Source organism: Prinia subflava, chromosome 1 (assembly GCF_021018805.1).
Source record: "Prinia subflava isolate CZ2003 ecotype Zambia chromosome 1, Cam_Psub_1.2, whole genome shotgun sequence".
In the NCBI taxonomy this organism is placed as follows: domain Eukaryota; kingdom Metazoa; phylum Chordata; class Aves; order Passeriformes; family Cisticolidae; genus Prinia; species Prinia subflava.
Genome location: NC_086247.1, coordinates 122,263,909 through 122,287,675, shown reverse-complemented (window position 1 = coordinate 122,287,675; position 23,767 = coordinate 122,263,909). Strand labels below are relative to the sequence as shown.

The 23,767-nt window shown below is 40.1% G+C and overlaps 1 protein-coding gene across 2 annotated transcripts in view; it reads right to left on the bottom strand.

Annotated features, from left to right (window-relative positions):
- RAPGEF5 (Rap guanine nucleotide exchange factor 5) overlaps positions 1-23,767 on the bottom strand; it is a 159,479-nt gene that overhangs the window by 128,958 nt on the left and 6,754 nt on the right. For both annotated transcript variants that reach the window (XM_063410746.1, XM_063410751.1), the window contains exon 2: positions 561-611. In XM_063410746.1, the coding sequence (XP_063266816.1) occupies positions 561-611 (51 nt within the window). The remainder of the gene's footprint in view (positions 1-560; positions 612-23,767) is intronic.

The window sequence follows — 23,767 nt, the reverse complement described above, 5'->3', positions numbered from 1 at the left end:
ACCCTGCACCTCAAGGCTGCAGATGTGTCTGTCAAAACAGAACCCATCTCAGTCTTCCATAAAACCCAGACTCTGTGTACTTACTGAAGAATTTACCTTGGGCTTCTATTGTGATGTCTCTCCACTGTCCCAGCAAAACACACCAAGTGACACAAAGAACTAACCTGATGCTGTTTGGTTTCATCTTTTTGTTGTTGTTGTTTGCTTCCTATGTTTAGGAACTTTTTAAGGCATATAGAATAGGCCTAAGACAGCAAAGTCTTGTGACATGCAAACCAGAGTTCTCAAATACTGTAAAAGTAATCTAAACAGTTGCAATCGTTTAAGTGACAGGGAAGCAAGTGCAGATTTGAGTTAACAACAATTCAGTTTGCAAACTCAGTAATAGAAGGATGTGATTTGTATCACACACACACAAAATGATAATTTCTTAACTGGATTTAACTGCAGGTCACATTCACAAGTGTCTTCAAGGCTACGATTAAGATGTTGAACGGAAGCAGAAGCATTCCTCGCATGTTGTTTGATGAAATAGAATTAAAAAGAAGCTTCACAAGTACCTTATTTGCAGGAGTTTCCAAATAGGGATTTGAAATTCTTCTGGACAGGGTCTGTAAGATAATTTGATATACTGTTATTTCTGTTATGGTTCTCACATTACAAAAAAAAGGTAGCTGCAATCTAGACTTATAGCTATTGAAATCTACATTAAAAGAATTTATCAAATCATCTGAATAGTCTAACACATGTCTCCAAATAATAATTGTTTCACATCAGGAAAAAGGCTTGGTAAACTCAGTTCTGTAATTTTTATTAAATTTATTCTTGATCTGGAAAAGAAGATGAACAATAAGATGCCAAAGCCTATAGATACACAATTATTGGGTCAGGAAAGATCAAAAATGACAGTGAAGAATCTCAAGATAAATCTAAAAAATGCTGGTTGAAGAGCCAGTATGATGAGCTCAACATTGAAATCAGCATGTACTAGAGGGATAAAATGTAATTACACATACTTTTAAAGCAAACTATCAATTCAGTAGAGACACCTCAGGGTCACAAAACCCTTCTCAAGGAAGACCACTCTTCTAAATGAAAGTCTTCACTGTAGTTAAAAGAAATTAGGATAAATGGTGAATAAAATGGTGACAAGGAGGGCGCTAACTAATGTAGATCAATGCTATCTCTGCCGTGCCACGCGTTGCACTGCTAACAGCATCTCAAGAAATGAATGCTCCAATGTTAGAGGGGATTCAGACAATAATAGTAGTAGGAATAATAAAGGATTTGGATAAATTTTGATACGAGAAAAGACAAAAAAGGCTGTGACTTTACAAAGTCACCTACCTTACAAAGGAGAGATTACAAGAGACATAATGTAATTACGCAATATGGCACAAAGAAAAGTCATTTTCTGTGCTCTGCTTTACATTACATAAGAATAACTGACCACTCAATTAAGTTAGAGAGGATTCATATTTGAGGAGACAGACACGAAAAATCACAAATAAGTCTTCACAGGAGAGAAATAAAAAAGCCAAAATCTTACCACTGATCAATAAAGACTGGGATTTAAAATTATAAAATTCACAGTGAACCAGAACTCTGAAGGGCAGAAACAGGATAAACATCTCCACAAGAATCAGGTTGCCCCTCTCTTACTCACCATGATCCTCCCATACCTTGTCACTATTAAAAGACAAGATATTGTCTAAACTGATGCTTACTTGCAACATCTGTCTTACTACAAGCCTCACAAGACACAAAAACACATTGCCTAAAATAAGCCTGGAAGTGGAAAAGAAGACATTGTGGAGGTACAACAGGAAGATCATGTGGTGCTCCCTCACATTATTCCAATTTGTAAGCAGCATAATTAATTCCTTGCTTTGAGAAGGATCCAATTCTCACTTGTATATTGTAATCATAAAAAAACCCATCCTTCACACCCTGTAAGAATTACAGAATGCATATTTCAATCACACCACCTGCTTTTTCCTCCCTGCATTCTTGTTCCTGTATTTTTAGAAGGGGAAGGGACGAGGAACCACTGAAGCATGTATTGCTGTTCACCCTTCCATGCTCATCACAAACCTTAGTATAGTTCCATGCCTTACAGTAGCTCCATATGGAAATACTGCAACATACAAGCCTAATTTCCCTCTGCCATGCCCAACAAAGATGATGTAAGAGTGCAACACTGCCTCAGATGCCACCTAACCTTCCTAGCCCCATGTCATTAACGCCTTGGTTCTGCAGCAGCCCTGCATACCATCACTTCTCTTGGTTTCTGTCCAAGTCTTTCATTGCACAAGCCTCACTCACTGCAGAAGCACAAAGTTTATACATTGATTTCCCTGCCTCCTGCTCCTTTCCCAGGCTGGCGCCGACAGAGGACAGGGAGTGTCACCCGGGGAGAATCCTGGTACTGCAGTGTGAACTTACATGACAGCATAAGATGAAACTTGGCAAAAAGGACAAATCTGGTTGCCTTCTACAACAGGGTTATAGTGGTGATGGATAAGAGAAGAGAGACTGACACCATCTACCTGGACTTGTGCAAAACATTCCATACTATCCCACACAAATCCTTGTCACTAAAATGGAGAGAGATGGATTTGATGGATGGGCTACTCGGTGGATAAGGAAATGGACTCAGAGGTTTGTGGTCAATGGTTTGATGGCTGTGTGCAGACCAGTGATGAGTGGTGTCCCTCTGGGACCATATTATTTAACATACTCATGTTAACATGAGAACATCGACAGTGGGATTGAGTGCACCCTCAGCAAGCCTGGGGATGACAAGCTCAGATGACTGATACTCTAGAGGGAAAGGATTCCATCCAGAGAGACCTGGACAGGCTTGAGAGCTGGGTCTGTGCAGTCCTCATGTATTTCAACAGGGCCAAGTGTTAGGTCTTGTGCCTGGGTTGGGGTAATCCCAAACATGGACACAGGCTGAGTGATGAGCGGGTTGAAACCAGCCCTGTGGAGAAGGACTTGGGGGTGTTTGTGGATGAAAAACTGGACATGATCCAACTGTATCCTAAGGTGCATCAAAGAAGGAGGACCAGCAAGTTGAGAGTAGTGATTCTACACCTCTACTGCACTTTTGTGAGACCCCCACCTGCACTACTGCACCCATTTGTCAGCTTCTCAGCATAACAAAAATGGGGATCTGTTGGAGGAAGTCTAGAGGAGGGACACTAAGTTGATCATGAGAATGGAGTGCCTCTCCCATGGAGACAGGCCAAAAGACTTGGCGTTGGAGTTGTTCAGCATGGAAAAAAGAAGGCTCTAGGGAGATCTTGAAGTATCTTCCAGTATCTAAAGGGGGCCAAGAGGCAAGACATAGACAGACTTTTTATCAGGGAGCATAGTGAAAGGACAGCAGATAATAATTTTAAACTGAAAAGTTTATAATCTAGGGGTAGATTAGGATTAAGTATTAGGAAGACATTCCAAGGAGTCTGCAAAAAGTGTCTGATGCTGAAAACCAGTAGAGGAAGAAAAACCCCAAACTTCTACTTAATCCTTCAAGCCACATAGTGCTAGCTCTGGTGCATGGAAAACAGGAGAAATTCACAGCTCTGAAACGGGACAAGGGAGAACAGGACAAGGGCTTTTCAGTGGCAGCCTGAACCTATATCAACATGGAGCACAGATGAAACACTGGACAGACCGTGAGTACATTTAGCCTGCCATGCAGGAATCCAGCTGCCCAAAACTTCTAAAAGCATAAGAAAATAGAAATTGGATAGGAGAAAATAAAATTAAACAGGAAGTGGCTTTCTGGAATAGAAAAACGATCTTTCATGTTGATGCTGGTGCAGCCTGTGTAATGTTGGAACATTCATTGCAGCTAGACTGAAATTGATATAAAAATTTAGGATTTTATGTCCTAGCTACTATGATAGATCCTGTTTTCTGGTTGGTTTTTTTTGTTTTTTTTTTAAACTTGTCTCAATAGATATTAGGTACTGATGACCCTTCTGTTCAGCAGACTCTGCTTTGTCTGTTGGGGACAAACTGGGCAGTTGCCTACAGGAGAGGAAGAGGTAGTGGATAAGTGGTCCAGTGTATCTTCAAAGACCCCAGATTTTGGGTGGCTCAGTTGGGGAAGCACCACTCCCCCCTGAAGACATCTGGTAAATATAGGCTGCTCCCCCAAAATTATTTTGACACCCCCCTCCCCCACTGAAAATACTTTTGCAATCACTCTTAAGAATGAGCCAAACTCTGCTTTTAAACCAAATTAATTAGTCATCAAGCAAACAGCTCATCTCTCATGAAAACTACCTTGGAACAGTTATTGATGCCCATGCCAAGAGCTGCTTTCTAGCTACTGCCACCCTGGCATCCCCACATGCCTGTTCACCAGCTTGAGGAGAAGCCTTGCCAAACCCCATCTCAGGGAGAGGAGAGGGTTGTGGCAGCACGCGTGGTCTGGGCACAGAAGAGAATATGTGCAGGAGCTCCTGAGCATTTCTCCAGAAGGGCTGTCCCATCACACATGAGTAGGTGTGCATGGGCAGCTTCATCTCCCCTGCTGGGGATGCAGGAAGAAAGGGGCACGGAGAAGTCCTGTGGGCTGGACAATCCGGAGTCTGAACTAGGAACATGGCACAGGCATGGCATCATCCTAGCTTGGGGACACAACCTGCACGTGACACGAGAGGACAACGGGGACAGGAGGCCCAGGAAGGTTTCAGAATATGACTGCTAATATCAAATCAGAATACACCACAGAAAATTTAGTCTGAAATTGGGAAATGTTATAAAGGAGTTTACTGTGGTATTTAAAATCACAAAAATCGCAAGGAGTAGAGTAATGATGTGAAAACAATGGGAGGATTAAAATAAGGTGACCAGCAAGTAATTGAAACAACCACAAGGAAATATCTATCTACAAACTAGATAATTAACTTATAGAACAGTAAGCCAAATAATTAAATATGCTAGGTGGATTTTTAGAAGCAGAGGCTAATTTAATGGCTAATACTACCATGCAAAGTCTATACTTAAGTTTAAATTAGAACTGCTTCAAATCTACAGTTATTTTAAAAATAAGCTGAGAATTTCTGACATTATTTAAAGTTAAGTATGCAAAGATATCAATGATAATCTTTTAATATATTGGCACAAACTGATTTTTTAGAGGTTTGGAAAGAAATCCCCCACAACATACTAGACAACAAAGTACACTAATGGCTCCAGTGGCAAGAACAAGCTGTATCTTACTGTAGGACCTGACTTAGTTCCTCCCTTGGGAGAGGGTTGAACTGGGTCCACTATAGCAACTCCCTGTGCATCTACTACAACATGATGAATGTTCTGTTCAAGGGCTAATGGCACTATAGAACATGGATATAGTCATATCTTTTGGAGACATATTTGAATTTTCTCCTCATTTTTAGACCTGAGATTTTGCTTTGGCCACATCTCAGCTTTAGAGAATGACTTGCCTACAAGTCGCTTGTGCCTCGCCTCCTGCCCAAGCTGTTCCAACAACTGCTGATATTTCTGCCATTGCCAGCACTGCAGTCACAGTAGCAACAGCAACGCTCCATACATCTGCTAGCAATTTAATCACCAGCACTCCCAGAAAGAAACAAAGTAAGAGTGCTTTGAGCTCCAGTTCAAGTGCTTTCCTCAGCTGGGATTTAGTGCAGTGGTAGCAGCCAGCAACCTGTCTACACTAGAAGTCATAATGTAACACCTCAAAAGAGGCTATAGAAATTGTAGGAAAATAATAATTTCAAATATGGAACAGAAATGTTTTGCCTTTCTTCTAAGAGCTACTGATATTTATGCGCAGTTAGGAAAAAAAAAAAACCCCACAGAAATGGGAAGGGAGAATTTCTTTTTTAGTCAAGATTATTCCTTTCATTAAATCTTCTAGAGTGGGACTTATTTTAAAACTAACAGAAATGAGGAAAGGCAGAATCATGGCCTTTCTTCCCCAGTAAATTGTTCAAGTTTCCACTCCAGATTTTTCAAATATCTAGGTTTTAACTGGTTGAGTTTCCAAAATATGAGCATAATATTCTATGCTTAGGAATTCGCAATGTGCGACCATACTTTACCTGTTTTCAGTTTACAACACACTCATCAATATTTGTCTATTTGATCAGAGCTTAATTTGCAAACATGCCCATAATCAACTCCACACTGCTGAGCAGTTCTAGAAACATTGTTTTTATGTACATATAACAAAATAACCAAACAATTGTTCATAGTTTCAGGGCACTCTCACTATGTGTCTAAAGAATTTAGTATGACAGTTGTGCGTTTCAAACTGGATTACTCAATATATTTAAAATTAAGCAAATGCTTCAGTGTTGTTATTCCATAAATATAAATAGCCTGAACAAAAAATCATCTCATTTTGAAATGCACATGGTGTAGCACAGACTCCCTGGTAATGAGATAATTTCTATTCCCTGACAGGGGGTTTTCTGCAGCTACTCAACACCTGAATCCTAAATTGGCTAATGTGACCATAAAGGAAATTATATATTCAGACACATATCCAGCAAGAATTTAAGCATCCAAACCTAAAATACACTTTCACAAGTACTCATGCTGGAAACGTCTCATATTCCAACCATGAGAGTGTATGGAAAAGGATCACAAATGAAGCTGAATACAAATTCACTCCCCAAAACAATCATCTGCTTGTACTTTTCTCTCCTATGATCACTCAGCTCTAAGAATACAGTGGCTCAGGAAAAATTTTAAAAATCCGTCAGAGGTATTTACTCAATTTCCCTCAGGCTTCTCTCCCACTCCACGCACAAATCAAAAAGTAATTATTTGTGTGTCAACCAGATTTTGTCCTCTCATTATGAACCATGACAATGATAATGCCGTAAGAGTGACAGAAACCACAGCAACTGTTACAATTGATAGAAACCTATGGGGTTTTTTATCCAAAAGGTTTGCTGGAGTTGCTAAAAGCAAGCAGCTACAATAATTAGAGAATTTCCACTCTAGCCCTGATCTGAACACAAATCCTGAAACAAAGCTGGGCTGTACCTGCCTGACACACCCTCCTCAACCTGCAACACAAGAAGGCAGTAATTTCTGCAGGAGAAAATCTCGCTTATTCCCAGTGCTTACTAGTGCCAGGCAAGGAGGAGTGGGGGAAGGGAGCAAAAAATTACCAAACAATATGAATTTGCCACCTTTGAATCTTTTGCATTTGACATCACTTGCTACTGTCTAAATGATAGTTGTTTTAAGCAGAAGTAAGTGGGTGTTGTGTTCAGTAGATGAAACGCTGCCGTTGTTTGAAGGTGGCTGGATATAAGGGAGTGTTGTCATGAATCCCAATCCGTTTCCATGTGGCAACAGATTTTTCCTTGTTGCTAAGGCACAGCAAGCAGAGTTGGTTGGGAAGCTAGCTGACTTTCAGCAGATATCATTCCTATGAAACTGTAGAATGTGCCTGACTTTCTGCCAATAATATTTGAAACAAACAACCTTCCCCCACTGCTCCACTTGAAACTCACTGTCAGAATTCACGGGTAATGAAGAACAACCAATGTGACAGTTCTCTGTATTAATATTTATTTAAGATTAAATATAAAACCCTTTATAAAGAATCTTTTTTATAAAGGAAAAAATCTTCTCCTGCCCATCTTAAACTTCATATACTTAAGTATGTACTTCATATACTTAGCATGTAAAGATCAAAAAGCTGTAAAAAGAAAAATCTGTGTTCAGCAGAGCTTACCATTTAGGGTTCCCAGATGAGCCTGAAGAGCTCTCTGGAGAAACCCAAATGGGTCATTAATGAAAGAAAACTAAGGAGGTATTGTCATCTGTTTTCTGTAGAAAAAGAACTTACAAAATAAATTATTTCATGAAGGGGAAACCCACAATTCATGGTTCATTCTCACTTCCTCCAAAACAGAAAGGGAAGTGAGAAGAAAATGGATGCTCTTTATAAAGGCAAGCAGTGCTCTTTATATTTAAAAACTTATTTCTGAGTCAGTGACACGAAAGTTATGCATTTAGAAACATTTCTTTATTTCCCAGTACCTAGCAAACTAAACATGGCTGAATGGGTTTCTCCTTCAAACAAAACTAATTTTTACTCAATCTGGCATAAACCATCCACTTTCAAAGTCTCTGAAGCCAAGCAAGGAGTTGAGTTTAGTGTCCAAAAGCAAAATTTATTTTCAATGCCCTTTTCTATGCCTAAAAAAAGTTAAGAATAGAAAATATCATAGAAGACAATATGGCAGGGCTACCTGGTTTCTCTCCGTCTTCCTCAGTCCTACCATGGTAAAAAGCCCAGGATAAATCCACCAACACAAGCTCCTCCATCTGTATCCTGCACCTCAAATAAAGCTGCAGCATCCAGACACCCACCCAGACTGAGAGAAAGGGAAGAGTGGTGAGCTGTCAGGAGGGGATGCCTTGGTTAGGAACTTCATGCTACTAAAGAAAGGAGACAGCCTTTACTCTACAACCTTCCTTTTAATGATGAGTTCCATGATCAGATTAAGTATCCTGAAATGAGGCTGCTGACAAGCAGGTCATGTCCTCTCTACACCTTCTGCTCCAGCTTCCCAGTCCAGCCACTCCTCTCCTTTGTGCTTCCAAGCGTGTCCACGGAGCCATGTCCTGAACCAAGCTGAAGGACCAATGGCTTTGAATCGGCTCATTAAACAGAGGTTCATCTCCACAGGGATGGTTTCCCTTGGTGGGGTCACTGGGGAGCCACACAAACACGATCCCCAGCAAGGTGAGCAGCGGGGGCACAGGCGAGGGCTGTGGGACGTGGAGGGAGGCAGGGAGGGACAGCTGTGCTCAGAGGAAGCACTTGTTTATGCTAAATTAAAACTATCCAAGGAATGATGGCATAAAACCCGTCCAATAAATCCTTTCTATGTTGACAGAGCAGAGACTCTGCTCTGTCAACATAAAAAGGAAGCTAACTACGCTCACAAAAAATGACAATACAACATTCAAGGGTGTCAGCAATGGGGAACTTCACTTCCAACCCCATGTTCACATAAATGCATCAGCTGAAACAAAAGACAATTCCCATGTCATGTGCAGCTGTAGACTGTTGGGCATAGTTTGCAATACAGAAACAGAGTTTAAACAAGATTTCTCTTTCTTATAAAAAGAGAATGTACATTTTCAACTTATATGCTAATACAGTGTTTGCAATGAGATTTCACTAAGTATGAAAACAATCAGAATTTTACTGGTTTTTATCATGTTTTATGTAACATTAAAATATGCAGAGTACACTTAATTGTCTTTTCACGTTCCTTCATTAACTAAACTTTATTGCAGCATTTGTGCTCTAGTTTGCCAGTTTGGCCACACATTTCCTAAAGCTACCTTACAAAATTACCTGTGCATTTCTCTCTTCCTGGCTGTCAGCAACATTTCACACAAAAGCGGTATCCTCCCTTTCTTCCAGTACAAAATAGGCACTGTACAGACTGTTACCATAAACACTTAACAATATTGCTGTACTTATATTTTTTAAAAACTTAGCACCTCATAAATACAGTAGATGGTCTTTGTCACCTACCCTTGGTCCCTGACCACCAGCATCTCGTCTGGTTTTGATCTGGGGGGCAGCACATAAGAGAAGATGGGTATGGGGGTTTAGTGATTGCTACAATTTTTTGTAACAGCTAGTATTTCTAATGATGCAAGTTATAATTTGACAGATTTGATTTGGAGCTTTCAAAAGAATGTGCACTGGATATTTCACACTGCAATTAAAACAAGGTTCCCAGTGACAGATTACTGTTTATTTTCAGATAAATCTAAATGAAGACAACAACAAAACAGTTAAAAGAGAGATCAGGAGTAGGAAAACGCAGGTTGTCTGCATGCTTAAAAGCTTTTCAAAGTTCCTCAGTTGACATGTTTCTCGTGTTGCCAGCAAAATACCTTCTCATGACACATTTCCAAATGAAAAAAAAAAAAGAAAAACACAGAATGGCACATCTACTTAGCAAAGGCATTCTGAAAGCCAAGAAGCTTGACTTACATGCGCGCATTAGTAAAAAGAAATTTATGAGGAAATTGTGTGTCGAACACAAGAATAAATGCCCAGGTTGTAAAGTGTTCTTCCTGCAGTTTCTGTAACTTCACCAGACAGCATCCCGTACAATTTCTCAGGCTTTGATGTATGGAGTAGGGATTGGATCAAACAGTCTCCTGGAGTTCCCTGAGCACCCAAATAATTCAGTAGTTGTCTCCTGCTCTATCACTCCCAGACAATCTAATTCTGCTAGTCCAGCTGGCTGTACATGGCATGGGAGAAAAAGTCTGTGGAACTTCAGGGCAACCAGAAGTACATTTCTAGGTGCATTCTGTGTTTAAAAGAGGCTCCTAAGATCACACATTTTCATGTTAGCCTTCCACCAAAACTTTTCCCCATCACATTACCCACTGTGTCAGGTCTCAATTGCTGACATAACCCAGCTGTCAACATTTCTGCACATAATACTGATGCCAGAACCTGACCTTCAGCAAGCCACAGTTTTCAGAGATTAAACACAATAAAATTTTTAAAGCAGACAATCAAGTAAGTGATTCATCTTGCCTGTCACTACCGAGCACCCACCACATAGGTGTAAGTTCAAATATTCCCTCTCTGGTGTCAGGCAAAACCAGTGTGGTTGGGTACTTGATTTTTGCCAGCACAGGCTCAGGGACCTCCTGATGAACTGCCCCCATAACCCAGCTGCAAGAATGCTCGCCTCTGCCACAAGAATTCTAGCAAACAGCAGAAGGGCAAAATTATCCAAGATTGCTGCAGCTATTTCAGTGAACGCAGATGCAGAAACAAAACCCCAAATATTAGCAAAAATTCAGCAAATCAGCTGTGAACGATGACGACAAATGACTAAAAATGCCAATACAGAGTGCATATATTATCAAATAAGAAAATCCATTAAAATCTTAATTCATTCGGAAGCAATTTGTAATTAAAGAAACAGTTTTAGATTTTCAATAGCTAAAATATCTTTAATGCTTCAAGTACAAAAAGACAAAGTTAAAATTCTGTGCTCTGATTATGATTTATGAAAATATATCTCAGTAAATTGCATTAATTTACTACTTGAAAAATGCCTGTCTTTCTGGCAACTTTTTAAAATTTTCTTTTAATAGGCTGCAAGCAGATCATCCATGACTGGGTTTACAGGTGGACAAGGGTATGTTTTTAATGTCCCTATAATTTAGTGTCCCTGCTCCCAGAGAGCCCTGCTGTTACCACTGCCTGCACAGAAGGTAGGTCACCCAGTAATTTGCCAGGAGAGCACAACTGCTCTTTCTGGTAAAAGACATTCAAACTATTTCCTCTTTGTTTCTGAGAAACTGATTTCCTGATTTCACAGAGACCAAGTGGCCCACTGGGAAAAGCACCAGACTGTTCAGTGTACCTCAGTTTTACTCCTGAACGTGGTGTGGTCACAACCTTCAGAGAGACATTTCCCTTCCCACCCAATGGGAACATCCATGAGCACACTCTGAAAGCACTTTGAGACCCACTGGTAAACATCTGCTGTCAGCTGAGGGCTAGAAGCACACAGGCTCTCCTCCAGGTACTCAGGGCAGCCCCACTCTAAGTTCAAATACCTATAGGACATTTAAAACACAACAAATCTAGAGTAAAACTCCCGACTTCTGCTTTTCTTGCTTCTGAGGTTTTCCGAGAGCAGGAGCAGCCTTGAGGGTGGGTGAACAAGCTCTGCTTAAAGAATTTTGCATTCCAGCCTTAACAGTTCGAGAATCTGCAGTGCTGTGGTTTGTGTTGGCAGCGCTCCGTTATGTGACCTCTTGGGAACAATAAAAATTTCACTGACAGTAGCTCTTGGCACAAGCCAGTGCCAGCCTACTCTGAACCGGAGAGTGGGAGTTCTAACCACTTCCAGAAGAACAGCTGTAATTTACTTTTTTGTAGGAAAAACTATTAAAGCTTAACTACTTTGGTTTCATGAAGCAGTCAAGGCCTCGCTGTACAGAGGGCTAAAAAGCACTCAATACGCAAAGAAAGACTAAATCTTTCCCTTAGATCATGCAAACACTTTTTTTAGCAAAGGAGATCAGGAACTTCTCAACTGCTCTTGGCAAAGCTTCAGAAATACCTTGAACTCTGCTACCAGCACCTTCAAACCATCTGCAGAGTGGCATCGTACTAATTTGGTTGGATGCACGGGCAGAGTTCAATAGGATGAAGTTTAATCAGTCCAAGTGCTGAGTCCTGCATTTTGGCCACAATAACCTCCTGCAATGTTACAGGCTGGGGACGGTGTGGCTGGACAGTGCCCAGGCAGAAAGGGACCTGGGGGTACTGGTCAACATCCAGCTGGACATGAGCCAGCGGTGTGCCCTGGTGGCCAAGAAGGCCAAGGGCATCCTGGCCTGGATCAGGAATGGTGTGGCCAGCAGGAGCAGGGAGGGCATTCTTCCCCTGTACTGGGCCTAGTCATTCTTCCCCTGTACTGTACTGGTTAGGCCACACCTCCAGTGCTGTGTCCAGTTCTGGCCCCTCAGTTCAGGAAGGACATTGAGTGTTGTGTCCAGCTCTGGCCCCTCAGTTCAGGAAGGACATTGAGTGCTGTGTCCAGCTCTGGCCCCTCAGTTTAGGAAGGACACTGAGACACGTGAGCTCATCCAGAGGAGGCAACGAGGCTGGAGAGGGGCTTGGAGCACAAACCCTGTGAGGAACGGCTGAGGGAGCTGGGGTTGTTTAGCCTGGAGAAAAGGAGATTCAGAGGGTACCTTATCACTCTCTACAACCTCCTGAAAGGTGGCTGTAGCCAGGTGGGGGTCAGTCTCTTTCTCCAGGCAGCAACTGACAGAACGAGAGGACACAGTCTTAAGCTGCACCAAGGGAAATATAGGCTGGATATTAGGAAAACGTTTTTCATTGAAAGAGTGATAAAGAACTGGAATGGCCTGCCTGAGTAGGTGGTGGAGTCACCATCCCTGGATGTGTTTAAAAAAAGACTGGATGTGGCACTTGGTGCCATGGCTTAGTTGAGGTGTTAGGGCATGGGTTGGACCCAATGATCTAGAAGTCTCTTCCAATCTAGTGATTCTGTGAATTCTGTGAACTCTGATCACCTTGCAAATCTTTAGTCCAGCCATTAAAGCAGAAAAAAATGAAAACTCAAGTGCAAACCACTCCAAAGGGAGGTTTATCACCTCTGAGATGGGGAAGGATCTGAGACACAAAACAGTTCAAAAATATCTGAATTTTTCAATGCAGCAGAAACCACTGCATGCCTATCATTCAATCCTAACTGCTTGGCACATAGAGCAAGAAAGAGTGGAAGGTAGTATGCCATAACTATTAGAATACGGAATGTATTAGAAGACATAACTATTAGAATACAGCATGTGGAATACTAGTAGAACATGAAGAGTCTAGAATATATGAGCAACCACTAAAAGCTGCTTACGTAAATCTAGCTTTCACCAGAATGAGAGGTTACAGAATCAGAAAATATATATACAAGACACAGATGAGTTTTGTGTATTTCTTTTTGCCTCAGTAAAACTGCTCAAGTGCCAAGTAGCTAAGAGACAGAAATTTTACTCAGCAAGATAAAATCAAAACCAAATAATACAAATGACATTACTTGTACAAATTAATCTCACAAGAAAGTAAAAGATGTGCTCAGCACCCCCACAAGGTCACAGATACAGTTCAGGCATCTTTAGACAGGAGCCTCCCTTGTGAAAACAGGTTCAAGAAAGGAGTACAGCTTTTCAAGTGAAGCAAGACTTCCACCCTAATGAGGTAGATTTCCTTAATTATATTCTTCATCCCTAAATTTAATTACCTGCCTTTCTTCTGATATATATCTTTATTTTCATTCTTTATTCATACAAACTATTGTTTGCACACATTTGTTATTACTAGCACATGGATATGTCACATCAGGTTTATGCTGTATTATTTTGAATTTTCATGCTGCAGATTTGCTCATTCTAATTAAGCCTACAAGTCCTTCCTCATACTGCTGTAGGAAGTTTGATCCCTAAGTAGAAGGGTTTTCTTTCCAGTTGGTACCAGTAATTTTCTCTTTTCAACCTCCAGTTTTGAAAGGTAAGGCCTTGGTCTAACAACAGACTTCTGAAAATATCATAAATAGAAACTGACCTATTAGGGCTCTCTGCACTTATTATTTATTTTCAAGACAGCATGGGCCTTCAGAAATGATCCTTGTACCTCTCCTCAGGCTCAGACTACATTCAGATATACAGTCAAAGTCAGTTTAAGCAAAAAGTCACAAAATTTGACAAGATACTATTGCAAAATTAACATCCTTTGAGATTAAAACCCCACTCAAATTCACAGAAAACGAATATATTAAACCATGTTGCACCAAACTTTTGTGGAGAAATTACCTACGGGAAAAAAAATATATTTTAGGCAACCTAACTAAACAAACAAACAAACAAATCTTGCTTCAATTTGTCCCACATCAGTCTCTTGTCCCCCGTGATGTCAGTAATTTCCCTCCAGCAAAACAAGACCTGGCATTTAAAGCAGAAAGTGCCTATCCCTTTATTCCATTTTTTAATGCATTAAAAGCCTTTAAATTACTTTTAAGGCACATTTTCCCTTTAAAAGGAAAATACAAAAAACTCTCACAATTTGAGAGTCAAAAGATTAGAAGATTTTTCTACTTTCTATGTCTGATTATCTGAATTAATTAACCTTTAATTACATTTGCAACTATTATCTAGTTTTCCATCCCAACAGAAGTCCCACCATATGATATCTATATCCTAGTCAATCTTATTCTCATACTCAAAGGCATATGCAAAGGAAAAAACAGCTAGAGTCTAAATTAGCATGAAAAACGTGTGCAGTGGAAAAAAGTCCACACTATTTCAGCAGAACAGGGATCTGAGGTGAATTGCATTTTATGAAACTGAACACACATGTCTGTATAAGATGTGTCTCTTGACAAAGAGGTTGAACTCTCTAAGATTTCAAAAGAACTCTGTACATCAGGTGCTGAAAGGAAAATTACTCCTTCAGATGAACTGTTGTTTTAAACCAGAAGTCTTTTGGCTTGGAAGTTGTGGATGACTTTTTCAAGGCCATTTCAGAATATGCACAAGGCAGTATTCACAGCCTGCACCTGCAGAATCTGAGATAACCACCCAGGAGAGCACCTCATCCCTCACTGGAAACAGCAGCAGCAGCACTGTAACTATTTTTAAAGAAATACTCATTAGAACACGTAACAGAGAAGCAGAGGGACACAATGAACAGCAGCTTGCTTATCAGTTGTGTGAACAGGGCACACAAAAGAAACGCAGAATAGCCTCTGCATTACTCACAGTCAAAGTATAGCTGAGTGTATCCTGAACAGAGCAACCTCAAAGAGCCAGCAGAACCGTCTGCTGATGCCATAGCACAATCAGAGGAAAGGACTCACACATCACTGCCTTTCTCCAGGGTCACGTTTCCACCAGCTGAGGACAGCCAGGCCTGGCAGCCAGTGCTAGGAACAGCACTCTTGGAGGAGCTTCTGATTACCAGACTAAGGAGCAGCTCACACAGCTCACACAGCACTTGAAGCTGCATCCTTCTTGCCCTACCACACAGACCAGTGTCCGGGACTCTTCAGGGTCCTCCTTTATGTATCCATGGAAAGCAACAACATAGAACTGAGCCACCTTCTTCTGCTTCCCCATGTTAAATCCTTATCCTAAGATCTTTGAAGGAGTGCTTTGTCCCATGAGAATAAAAGGAGTTAAAGACTGACCACATTTTTTCAGGCCTAGGGGCAAAGAGAATTAACTCTCTTATTCTTCAATATTCTGCATCACAGCCAAGGCTTGCAACATTGATCACTTCAATATGCTGCTACCCTCCTTCCACTTACCCACTGTATCCTAGTTACTAGCCTACTCACTTTTAAAAGTCACTAATAAATATAATTTTAAGTCAGCAAATGTTTTCTGACCCACACAAAGAAGGAGGTGGAAGAGATGGGGAACTGCTAACTTGAAGTTGTTTCAAGCAATATGCACTGGAAAATTATAATTTAGATTGAAATCAGGGGAAAAAAATATCCAAAAGATTAATATATGACATTATTCCCCCCACAGTGACTGATCTGTCAGAGAGTAGCAGAGATGCTCTATCTGTGTTTCCATGAACACTAAGCAAGATGTCAGTGACATCCTAACAGACTGCTGGGACACTCAGTTTACTCTCATCAATTCACCAAAGCAGCCTGGGAAAAGAAGGTAATTTCTGTTCAGATTCTTCCAGCCTCTTCACCATGACAATCTCCAAAGCTCATCCAGCTCAATCACTTATTCTGCAGCAAGGACACATGACCCACAGGGGCCCTAGAGCAGACTGACAGCAAATCACCACTTACTGTAAGACACCTTCATTTTGAGATACTCTGTCTTCAAAAAACAGTTGATGCTCTCCCCCATCACCTTACTCACTGCTCCATCCTTTCCCACACTGTTTTTTTAGAGGTGACTTCATACCATCCTGATCTCAAACCACCACAAACCCCAAGAGCTTCATCCATCCAAACCAGCCAAAGCCTATGGGTTAACTACCTATTTGGTAGCTTCTCCAGTACCAGAAATAACTGTACCAAAATTAAAAGGATCTTACCAAACTCTTTGGTATGTAGATACATACACAGATGGTTTTTCAAAATGCAAAGTTTTCAAAAAAAGATCAACACAAATTTTTCACCTCTATCTAATCTATTTTCTACTTTTTCTTCGTGCAGTGCCATAATGTCTGTTTTGGAAACTGTAGACACCAGCAGAAGTTAACTGAAGAGGGCCTCTAGGACATTATTCCTGGTCAGTAAACCCTTGCCTTGGAATTCACCTCCCTGCTCCCCCCATCAGGATATGATCAAAAGATCAGATGGGTTCATGAAAACAAAGTAATGGGAATGGGAACACTCTGGAGTTTGGAAGATTACATGGGAGGTTTGTTTGCATGTTTTTAGCATGCCTCATGCTTATTGACGTTTTTAACCTCTTCACTTGTGCCAAGAGATAACAATGACTAACTTAGAAGGGAAAAAGTCATGGTTTGAGAAACAAGCATACACATACTGAAGCTGGAGCTGGCTCAGGCTGAAAAGAAGATGACTCACAGACCCTCAGAATTTAGCTTTGTTTCTAAAAGTCAGATAACACCAAGAACTGCTAAAGCAAGGGATGAAGATGCAGTGTGTTTTCGTGCTTAACTCAAATTAAAAAAAAAATTTGGTTTCCAGGTTCAGAAGTTTCACAAAATTTATCATTTGCTTTTCAGTGACCAGGAACAGTTTTTAACAAGAAGTTATTGTCTCTGGATAGTTTCCTTGGAGTTATTTTTATTTACAGAAGGGACAAATGAGATGTTTTCTTATCGACTCTCACCATCCTGCCTTAAATTTTTTTGTAACTTGTTTTGCTATTAATAAACAACTGAAGTAGGTACTTTTCTACTGCCAAAATAAATGGATTCTCAAAGAGCCTAAGTTTGTATTGTATTTTATCAGACCAACCACAACTCTGATTTAATAGCAGTGTTGCTCTGTTAGCTACACTTTTCTGCCTAAATGCAAAAGACCACTCACTACAAGGACATTTTGTGTCTCTGTTTTTAATGAAGTGCTTTACAAGAATAGAGAACAAATGCTTGTAACGTGACGTTCTTCAAAAGTCTTTGAAGTTTACCTGTTAGATAGATTTGCTCCTAATAGTAATTTTGCCATAAAGTTGCCTAAGCAGAAAAATAAAAATAAATACTTTTTTAAAGAACAAAAAATGGCAGTTTTCCTCACCACTCCTTCTTCTTTGATGTATCAGAGCAGTAGCTACTTCTTAACAATGTATTCTCCACTCCATCGCTAGAGTTTTCAAAGAAAATACTGATAGCAGCAGAGTCAAGAGATACTCCTGCAGAGAGCTCTGTTCAGAGATTATTTGACAGAGTTGTTGGTTACTAGTCTGTGGAAAGCCTTCCAAACACTTGTCCACCCACCAAACAGGAGCTTCACTGGTCATGAATATTCTTACATTCCTCAGAAGAACAGCAAAGCCTTTGACAGAGCATGTTGCAACAAACTCAAGACTGACGTGCTATCATCTGCTTTTCTCGTGTGTTCAGGGACCACCTACACAGCAACACTCTACAGCTGTACCTCCAACTCCAACAAGGACAGTATGGACTCACCCTAACACAGAAAACTCCTCAAAGAAAGATAAGGCAGTCTTTCATGTGTAGACAAAACATTGTAGTTGATCAAAAACACAGAAATAATGGAGGACAAGAGCAGGATTAAATGGAGCCTTTCATTGTGAAAAGGAAAATATAAAGATGGCCCAACGTTGTGTCCTAGGCTAGATGCTGTTTCACGAAACATATTTGTGATGCCAGCATCAAGATAAGCAAATTGTACTCATACAAATTTGTTTAGTCACAATCAGAAGCCTATAAACAGCTTCAAATGGATCTAGTCAAGTAAACAGTGCTAAATTGTGTTTATCCACATCAAAAACAAGGAAAAGTATGCTGACAATTTATATGGCTTTAAATTAACTATATCAGCTGAAAGAAAGCAACCTGAATGGCTGGGAAGACATTTTGTGTGAAGAACTAACCAGTGGCCCTAGGAGCTCTGAAGAGACAGCAGATTGTTAGGATGAAAAACCTACATGATGGGCAGAGGGAGGAAATTGCACTATTTATATAAAACAGTGGTGCAGTCTCATCTGGAATATTACATTCAGCACAGGCCATCACTAGTTCAAAGGGACACTGCAGAAACAGATAGAGTTCAAAACAAGGTAACAAAAATGATTACAGCATGGAAGGAGTCATCTAGAGAGACTGGAATTGCTTGCTTGAAAATCAGCTGAAAAACAAAATAAAAAGTTAAATGTACAGAAGCTGGAAGTTCCCTGCCTCGTAGGAACAGAGGAAGGGTCACTGAAATTAAAGGTAGGTTATTCAAAACTGATCAAAACTAGATGTTTTCATCAACAACAGAATAAAACAAAACTTAGTTTTCCTTTCTTTGTAAAGTCAGTCACCAAACCCTACAGAGAAGCTTTGCAAATTTGTGTTCCAAGATGAGTCTGGAATCAAAACACTATCCAGATTCATTAAAAGACTGGATTTGTAGGTGCACAACATGAAAAGTTATAACTATAGTGGATAATGTTAACAAGCCCCCAGCATCAGAGTATAAACTATTTGACTATTTGAAACTGGAAAAAAAAACCCAAAACAGTATGGCAGAGGCATGCAATTCAACATTGCCCACACACTTTCTTGAAATCACAGGAAACATTGTATTTATGGCTAAAGCTGTTACCTGTTAGATTAACCTTAAAACTTACGTATACAGGACTGGATGAACCAGCATCTTGGCCCAGTACAATATGTTTTTATCTGCTCTAGGCTCCTCTGAAAGAATTGCTTTGGGTTTTTAAAAATAAAACCTCTATCAGTATAGTGTAAATATTTTTGCCACACTGATGGCAAATTATCAATTTATAAATTGAACTCTTTAAGTAGGCCTTCAGGTAAATTCTCAGTTTATGCATACACTGTATGAACTGAGGACAGATATCTAAATGGAAAAAACCCAAAGACACATCACTCCTGCTATTCATCTTGGAGACTCACCAATACTAAGGCATGTCCTGGCAACCTAAGAGACCTATTGATTTGCAACCATTCATTCAAGTGCAGTGAGAGCCATAATTAGATAAATAGCTTTGGTAAAACTAATCTGAAACACATTTGTTTTGTTTAATGAGATAAAACAAGAAATTAAATATCTGCTCAATGTTCCTCTTTGTATCCTTCAGCACAACAGTAAAAATATAAATAAAAAGGCATTAATTTGACTACCATTATTATTTTTTGCAACTTATGTATTTTGTTGCAGCAATTGCTGTCAAAGGCAATTACAAAAATGCTGTTTATGAACTACTGTGTTCTAACAGGCTGAGCATTTTTATCAATCTCTTTTATACATGTGGAATAAAGAGAATAGGTCCTTTAATCACTTTCAGAAACTCTTTGAGCTGACAGAGTATAACTAAGATGGTATGCATGGTGTAAGTTTCTCAAGCATCAAAATTCTAACTTTAACATGATTATGCCATTCTTTATGAATGGAAATTAAACTGTTTAAGTTTTCAAAAGTATTTATAACAGTTAAATCTAACAAGATTAATAACTTTTGTTTCTTAAATATTTTTTCCCAACAAAATGCAAGGAAGGCTACTTTAGAGTATTCCCACACACAAATCAGTTCTAGCACTGACACATGTTACAGTTTATCCTGCTCAAGTCAAAACACACTTAAACTTGGGATAGTTTGTGTCCTCCTCTTCTCTCTTTGGCAGCTAACTGCTAGATTCTGCTTCTGTTCCTTTAGGGCTTGGATCTCCCATGCCTACCTTAACAAACACCACACAACTCAGTTTGTCCTGCAACACAGATTCAGCATCAGACTCGCAGCCCACGCCCCCAGATTTATTTTTACTGCCAAGAGGCTTCAGGCACTGAAGAAATGACAAACTGCAACAAAGCACTGGGATGTGCATGAGCTGGGATCCAGAGCAGATCTAAGTGATCCTTTTGTCTCATTCCTTCAGCCACACAATAAACAACATCTTTGCAACTTTCAAAGCTAACCATGTGTGTGCATTGTTTTTCCTCGCTTCTTTCCATATTTTAAAATCAATTGATGTGTCACTGAACTGCATTCACCTATGGGATGAAATGGAGCATTTGCTCAGCAGTGTGCAGTAGAAGTCTATTGCAGCAAATGACTACCACATCTACCTGAAATTACAAAGGGGTTTAGGTCCACTGGGCCCAGCTCTCTTAGTGAGAACTTGGCCAGAAAACCACAATTAAATGCTTATCATCTTAAAAAATATATAAACAAACCCCAAACACCTGCTCTCTCTCCCTCCCCCAAGCCACATCATAAATTCTTGATGTTCACAAGTGGCCTGGACCTCAATTTTCTGTTGGGGTTTTTCTGTGGGATTTGAGGTTTGAGGTCCTTTTTATTTAGTTTCAGTTTTTAACCCAAAATGCAGTACTTCCTCCTCCTCAATACTGACCTACAAACTGCACACCATTTACTTCATCATGAAGGGCATGGTTTGACATACATTTGTCCCACCAGTGGCATCATTTCAAGCAGCCACAGCTCCGTGCTTGGTGCCACTCATTCCACAGTCAGAGTGCTGATACTGACACAGCCACGACCTGCAGAGAGGCTCAGAAGGGGCAGCTGCAGGAGAAACTACCACAATAAAACACACACACACAGATAAAACACACCCTGTAATTAAACAGAAGACTGCTGGAGAGGCTCTCAACTATGTCTTTCTTTATTGCTCTAACTTGTGTAGCTCATGAATGTCTCAATTACATAAAGGCTTGGGTATGAGGTTCAGGAAGCAGGGAAAGAAAGGCAGTCTCCTCAACAAAAATAAAAAAAAAATGCATTCCTCACAATCCATATTTCAAAAAAGGAAAACTAGAAATCATCTGGCATTTTAAGATTTGATGGCTTCATTCAGTTCTAAAACTGAAGGCAGAAGATCCTTACTGATGCTATGAATACACATCCACTGCTACTTATAGAGATTGAAGGGCTTTTTTCCCTTTCAATCAGCAGAATATTTTCTTTTTGGACTGTAAAAAACTATATGGACTTTTAATCAGTTAGACCACTGTGTCTCTGCAGGAAAATATCTTTCAAAAAATGAATTAATGAGGAAAAATTGTATACCATAGGATTTAAATTATTAAATTAATAATTGACCCTAGCTTAATGCAATGTCCATAAGAAGATCATTTTACAAGGTCAGAATAACCCAAACCAAACAATAAGTTAACTGAGACAAAAGATATAGTGACAGTTATGAATAGCTACTGCATTTTATACTTATAATTTGCAAATATTCACATCCTGCTTCCGTGGCTTTTAACTTTAGAGCCCAAATGACTTCCTTTTTTATCCTTAAACTCATGTCAAAACCACAGGTGCAACAAAAATATTTAAATAAAAAGGTGTTATGGATAAAGTGATACTAAAAAGCAGACTAAAATATCCCACTGAAATGGATCCATACCCATGAACCCTACAGGATCTGCCAAGCAGCCTGATTTGGGGGGAAAGAGTGTTTGGGAGTTCATGCTCAGGAGTAGAGAAGTGGGTGGCCCAGCTAAGCCAGCCCTGAAAGAGTACAGAACAGGGCACTCCCACCCTGCCCAGAGGTACAAGGTGTGCCATTTGATTTCCAGCCCCACAGCACCCTGCTGAGCCCAAACCAACCTTACAGCTCTTTTTCTGTGCATTAATATGAACCCTTCTCAGGAGATGGCTCCCTCACATCCCAAGGAGATGACTGTGTGCGCAGACCTGCAGCATCAGGCACAGAAATGCAGCCAGGCCCATCAGAGGGCTCAAGTGCTTTCGAGAGCCAGACCAAAAGCCTGCAGCCAGAACCAGCACTTCATACACTGCCTGCTGCACCCAGCACCTGCCTGGGGCGACAGAAACCATGGCTGGGAAGGAGCACTTCATCTGGAACTGAATAACCAAATTACACAGTATAAATATAAAGTTACATTGCATGAGTTACATAGTATAAGTATAAAGAAAAGGACCTTCCTTTCCTACATCTGAAATATTACTTTAATTGTTATATAATTAGCATAAATCTGTTTTATTACAATGGTTTCTGTGAGTTGGGTTGAAAAGTCGGCATATCCTGCTTTCCTTTTTTTTTTTTATTTTCCCCTTTTGAAAAGCTATCACTGTCTATTTTCAGCATTTTCATCAGCATAAAAATGCACAGCTTGTTTTGCAATTTCTTCACGGCATAAATGGAATTCAAATCACTGGGGACATACAAGTAACAACAGCTGAATACAAATCTTAACAGAGTTTGTCATAATTGTACAGTATGGTGTTCTTCATTCATCCTGGCAGCTGGGAAATCTAGTGTGAATTAACCAATAATACAGGTTTGTAACCAAGCAAATTAAAGTATACAATTCCACTAAGTGAATTTTGTTTATTTTCTGTAAGTATGTAACTAAGGGGACTATCAGCTCACATTTAAATCAAGAATTTCAACAGGATGTATCACTAGCAGAAGTTTTGCAAATACACTGATTTTACTTCCAGTGGAGTTGATCTTATTTCCTACATAGACTTCCTTGACAAGTTTCCAAGCCATACACAGCAGTACCACATCTGAGGACCTGCAAACTACATCCCTTAGCAAGGGGAGCAAAACCAAAAGTGAAACCACTGAGATCCTTGTCCAACCAGACAAAAAACATGCAAGGCTGATCAAACTTGCTTCTGCAAGTCCTTAACTGAAGGCTTTATTTCCAACACAAGACAATAGGCACTTAAACACTGAGCACAGGCAAAATGAGCTCAAGATATTTTCAGCTGCAGCTCAATTTGCAGCATGGGAAAGGGGTTACAGTCAAGTCTGGTTTATGGCAGGCAGGTCAAAGAGAGGCTTATCAGGATGTGCTCTGGACCAAAGCAGAGAAAGGAAACAGAACCTTTCCCACAGTTTAAAGCAGGCTACTGCATTTTGACGTGTCAAGAAATCTGTGTCAATTTTATGCAGCTTCCATGAACACAAGCCACTTGATGGCACCTACTCCCCATGTGTTGGCAGCAGCACCAGCTATTGCTGCATCTGGACTTTACCAGGGATGCTG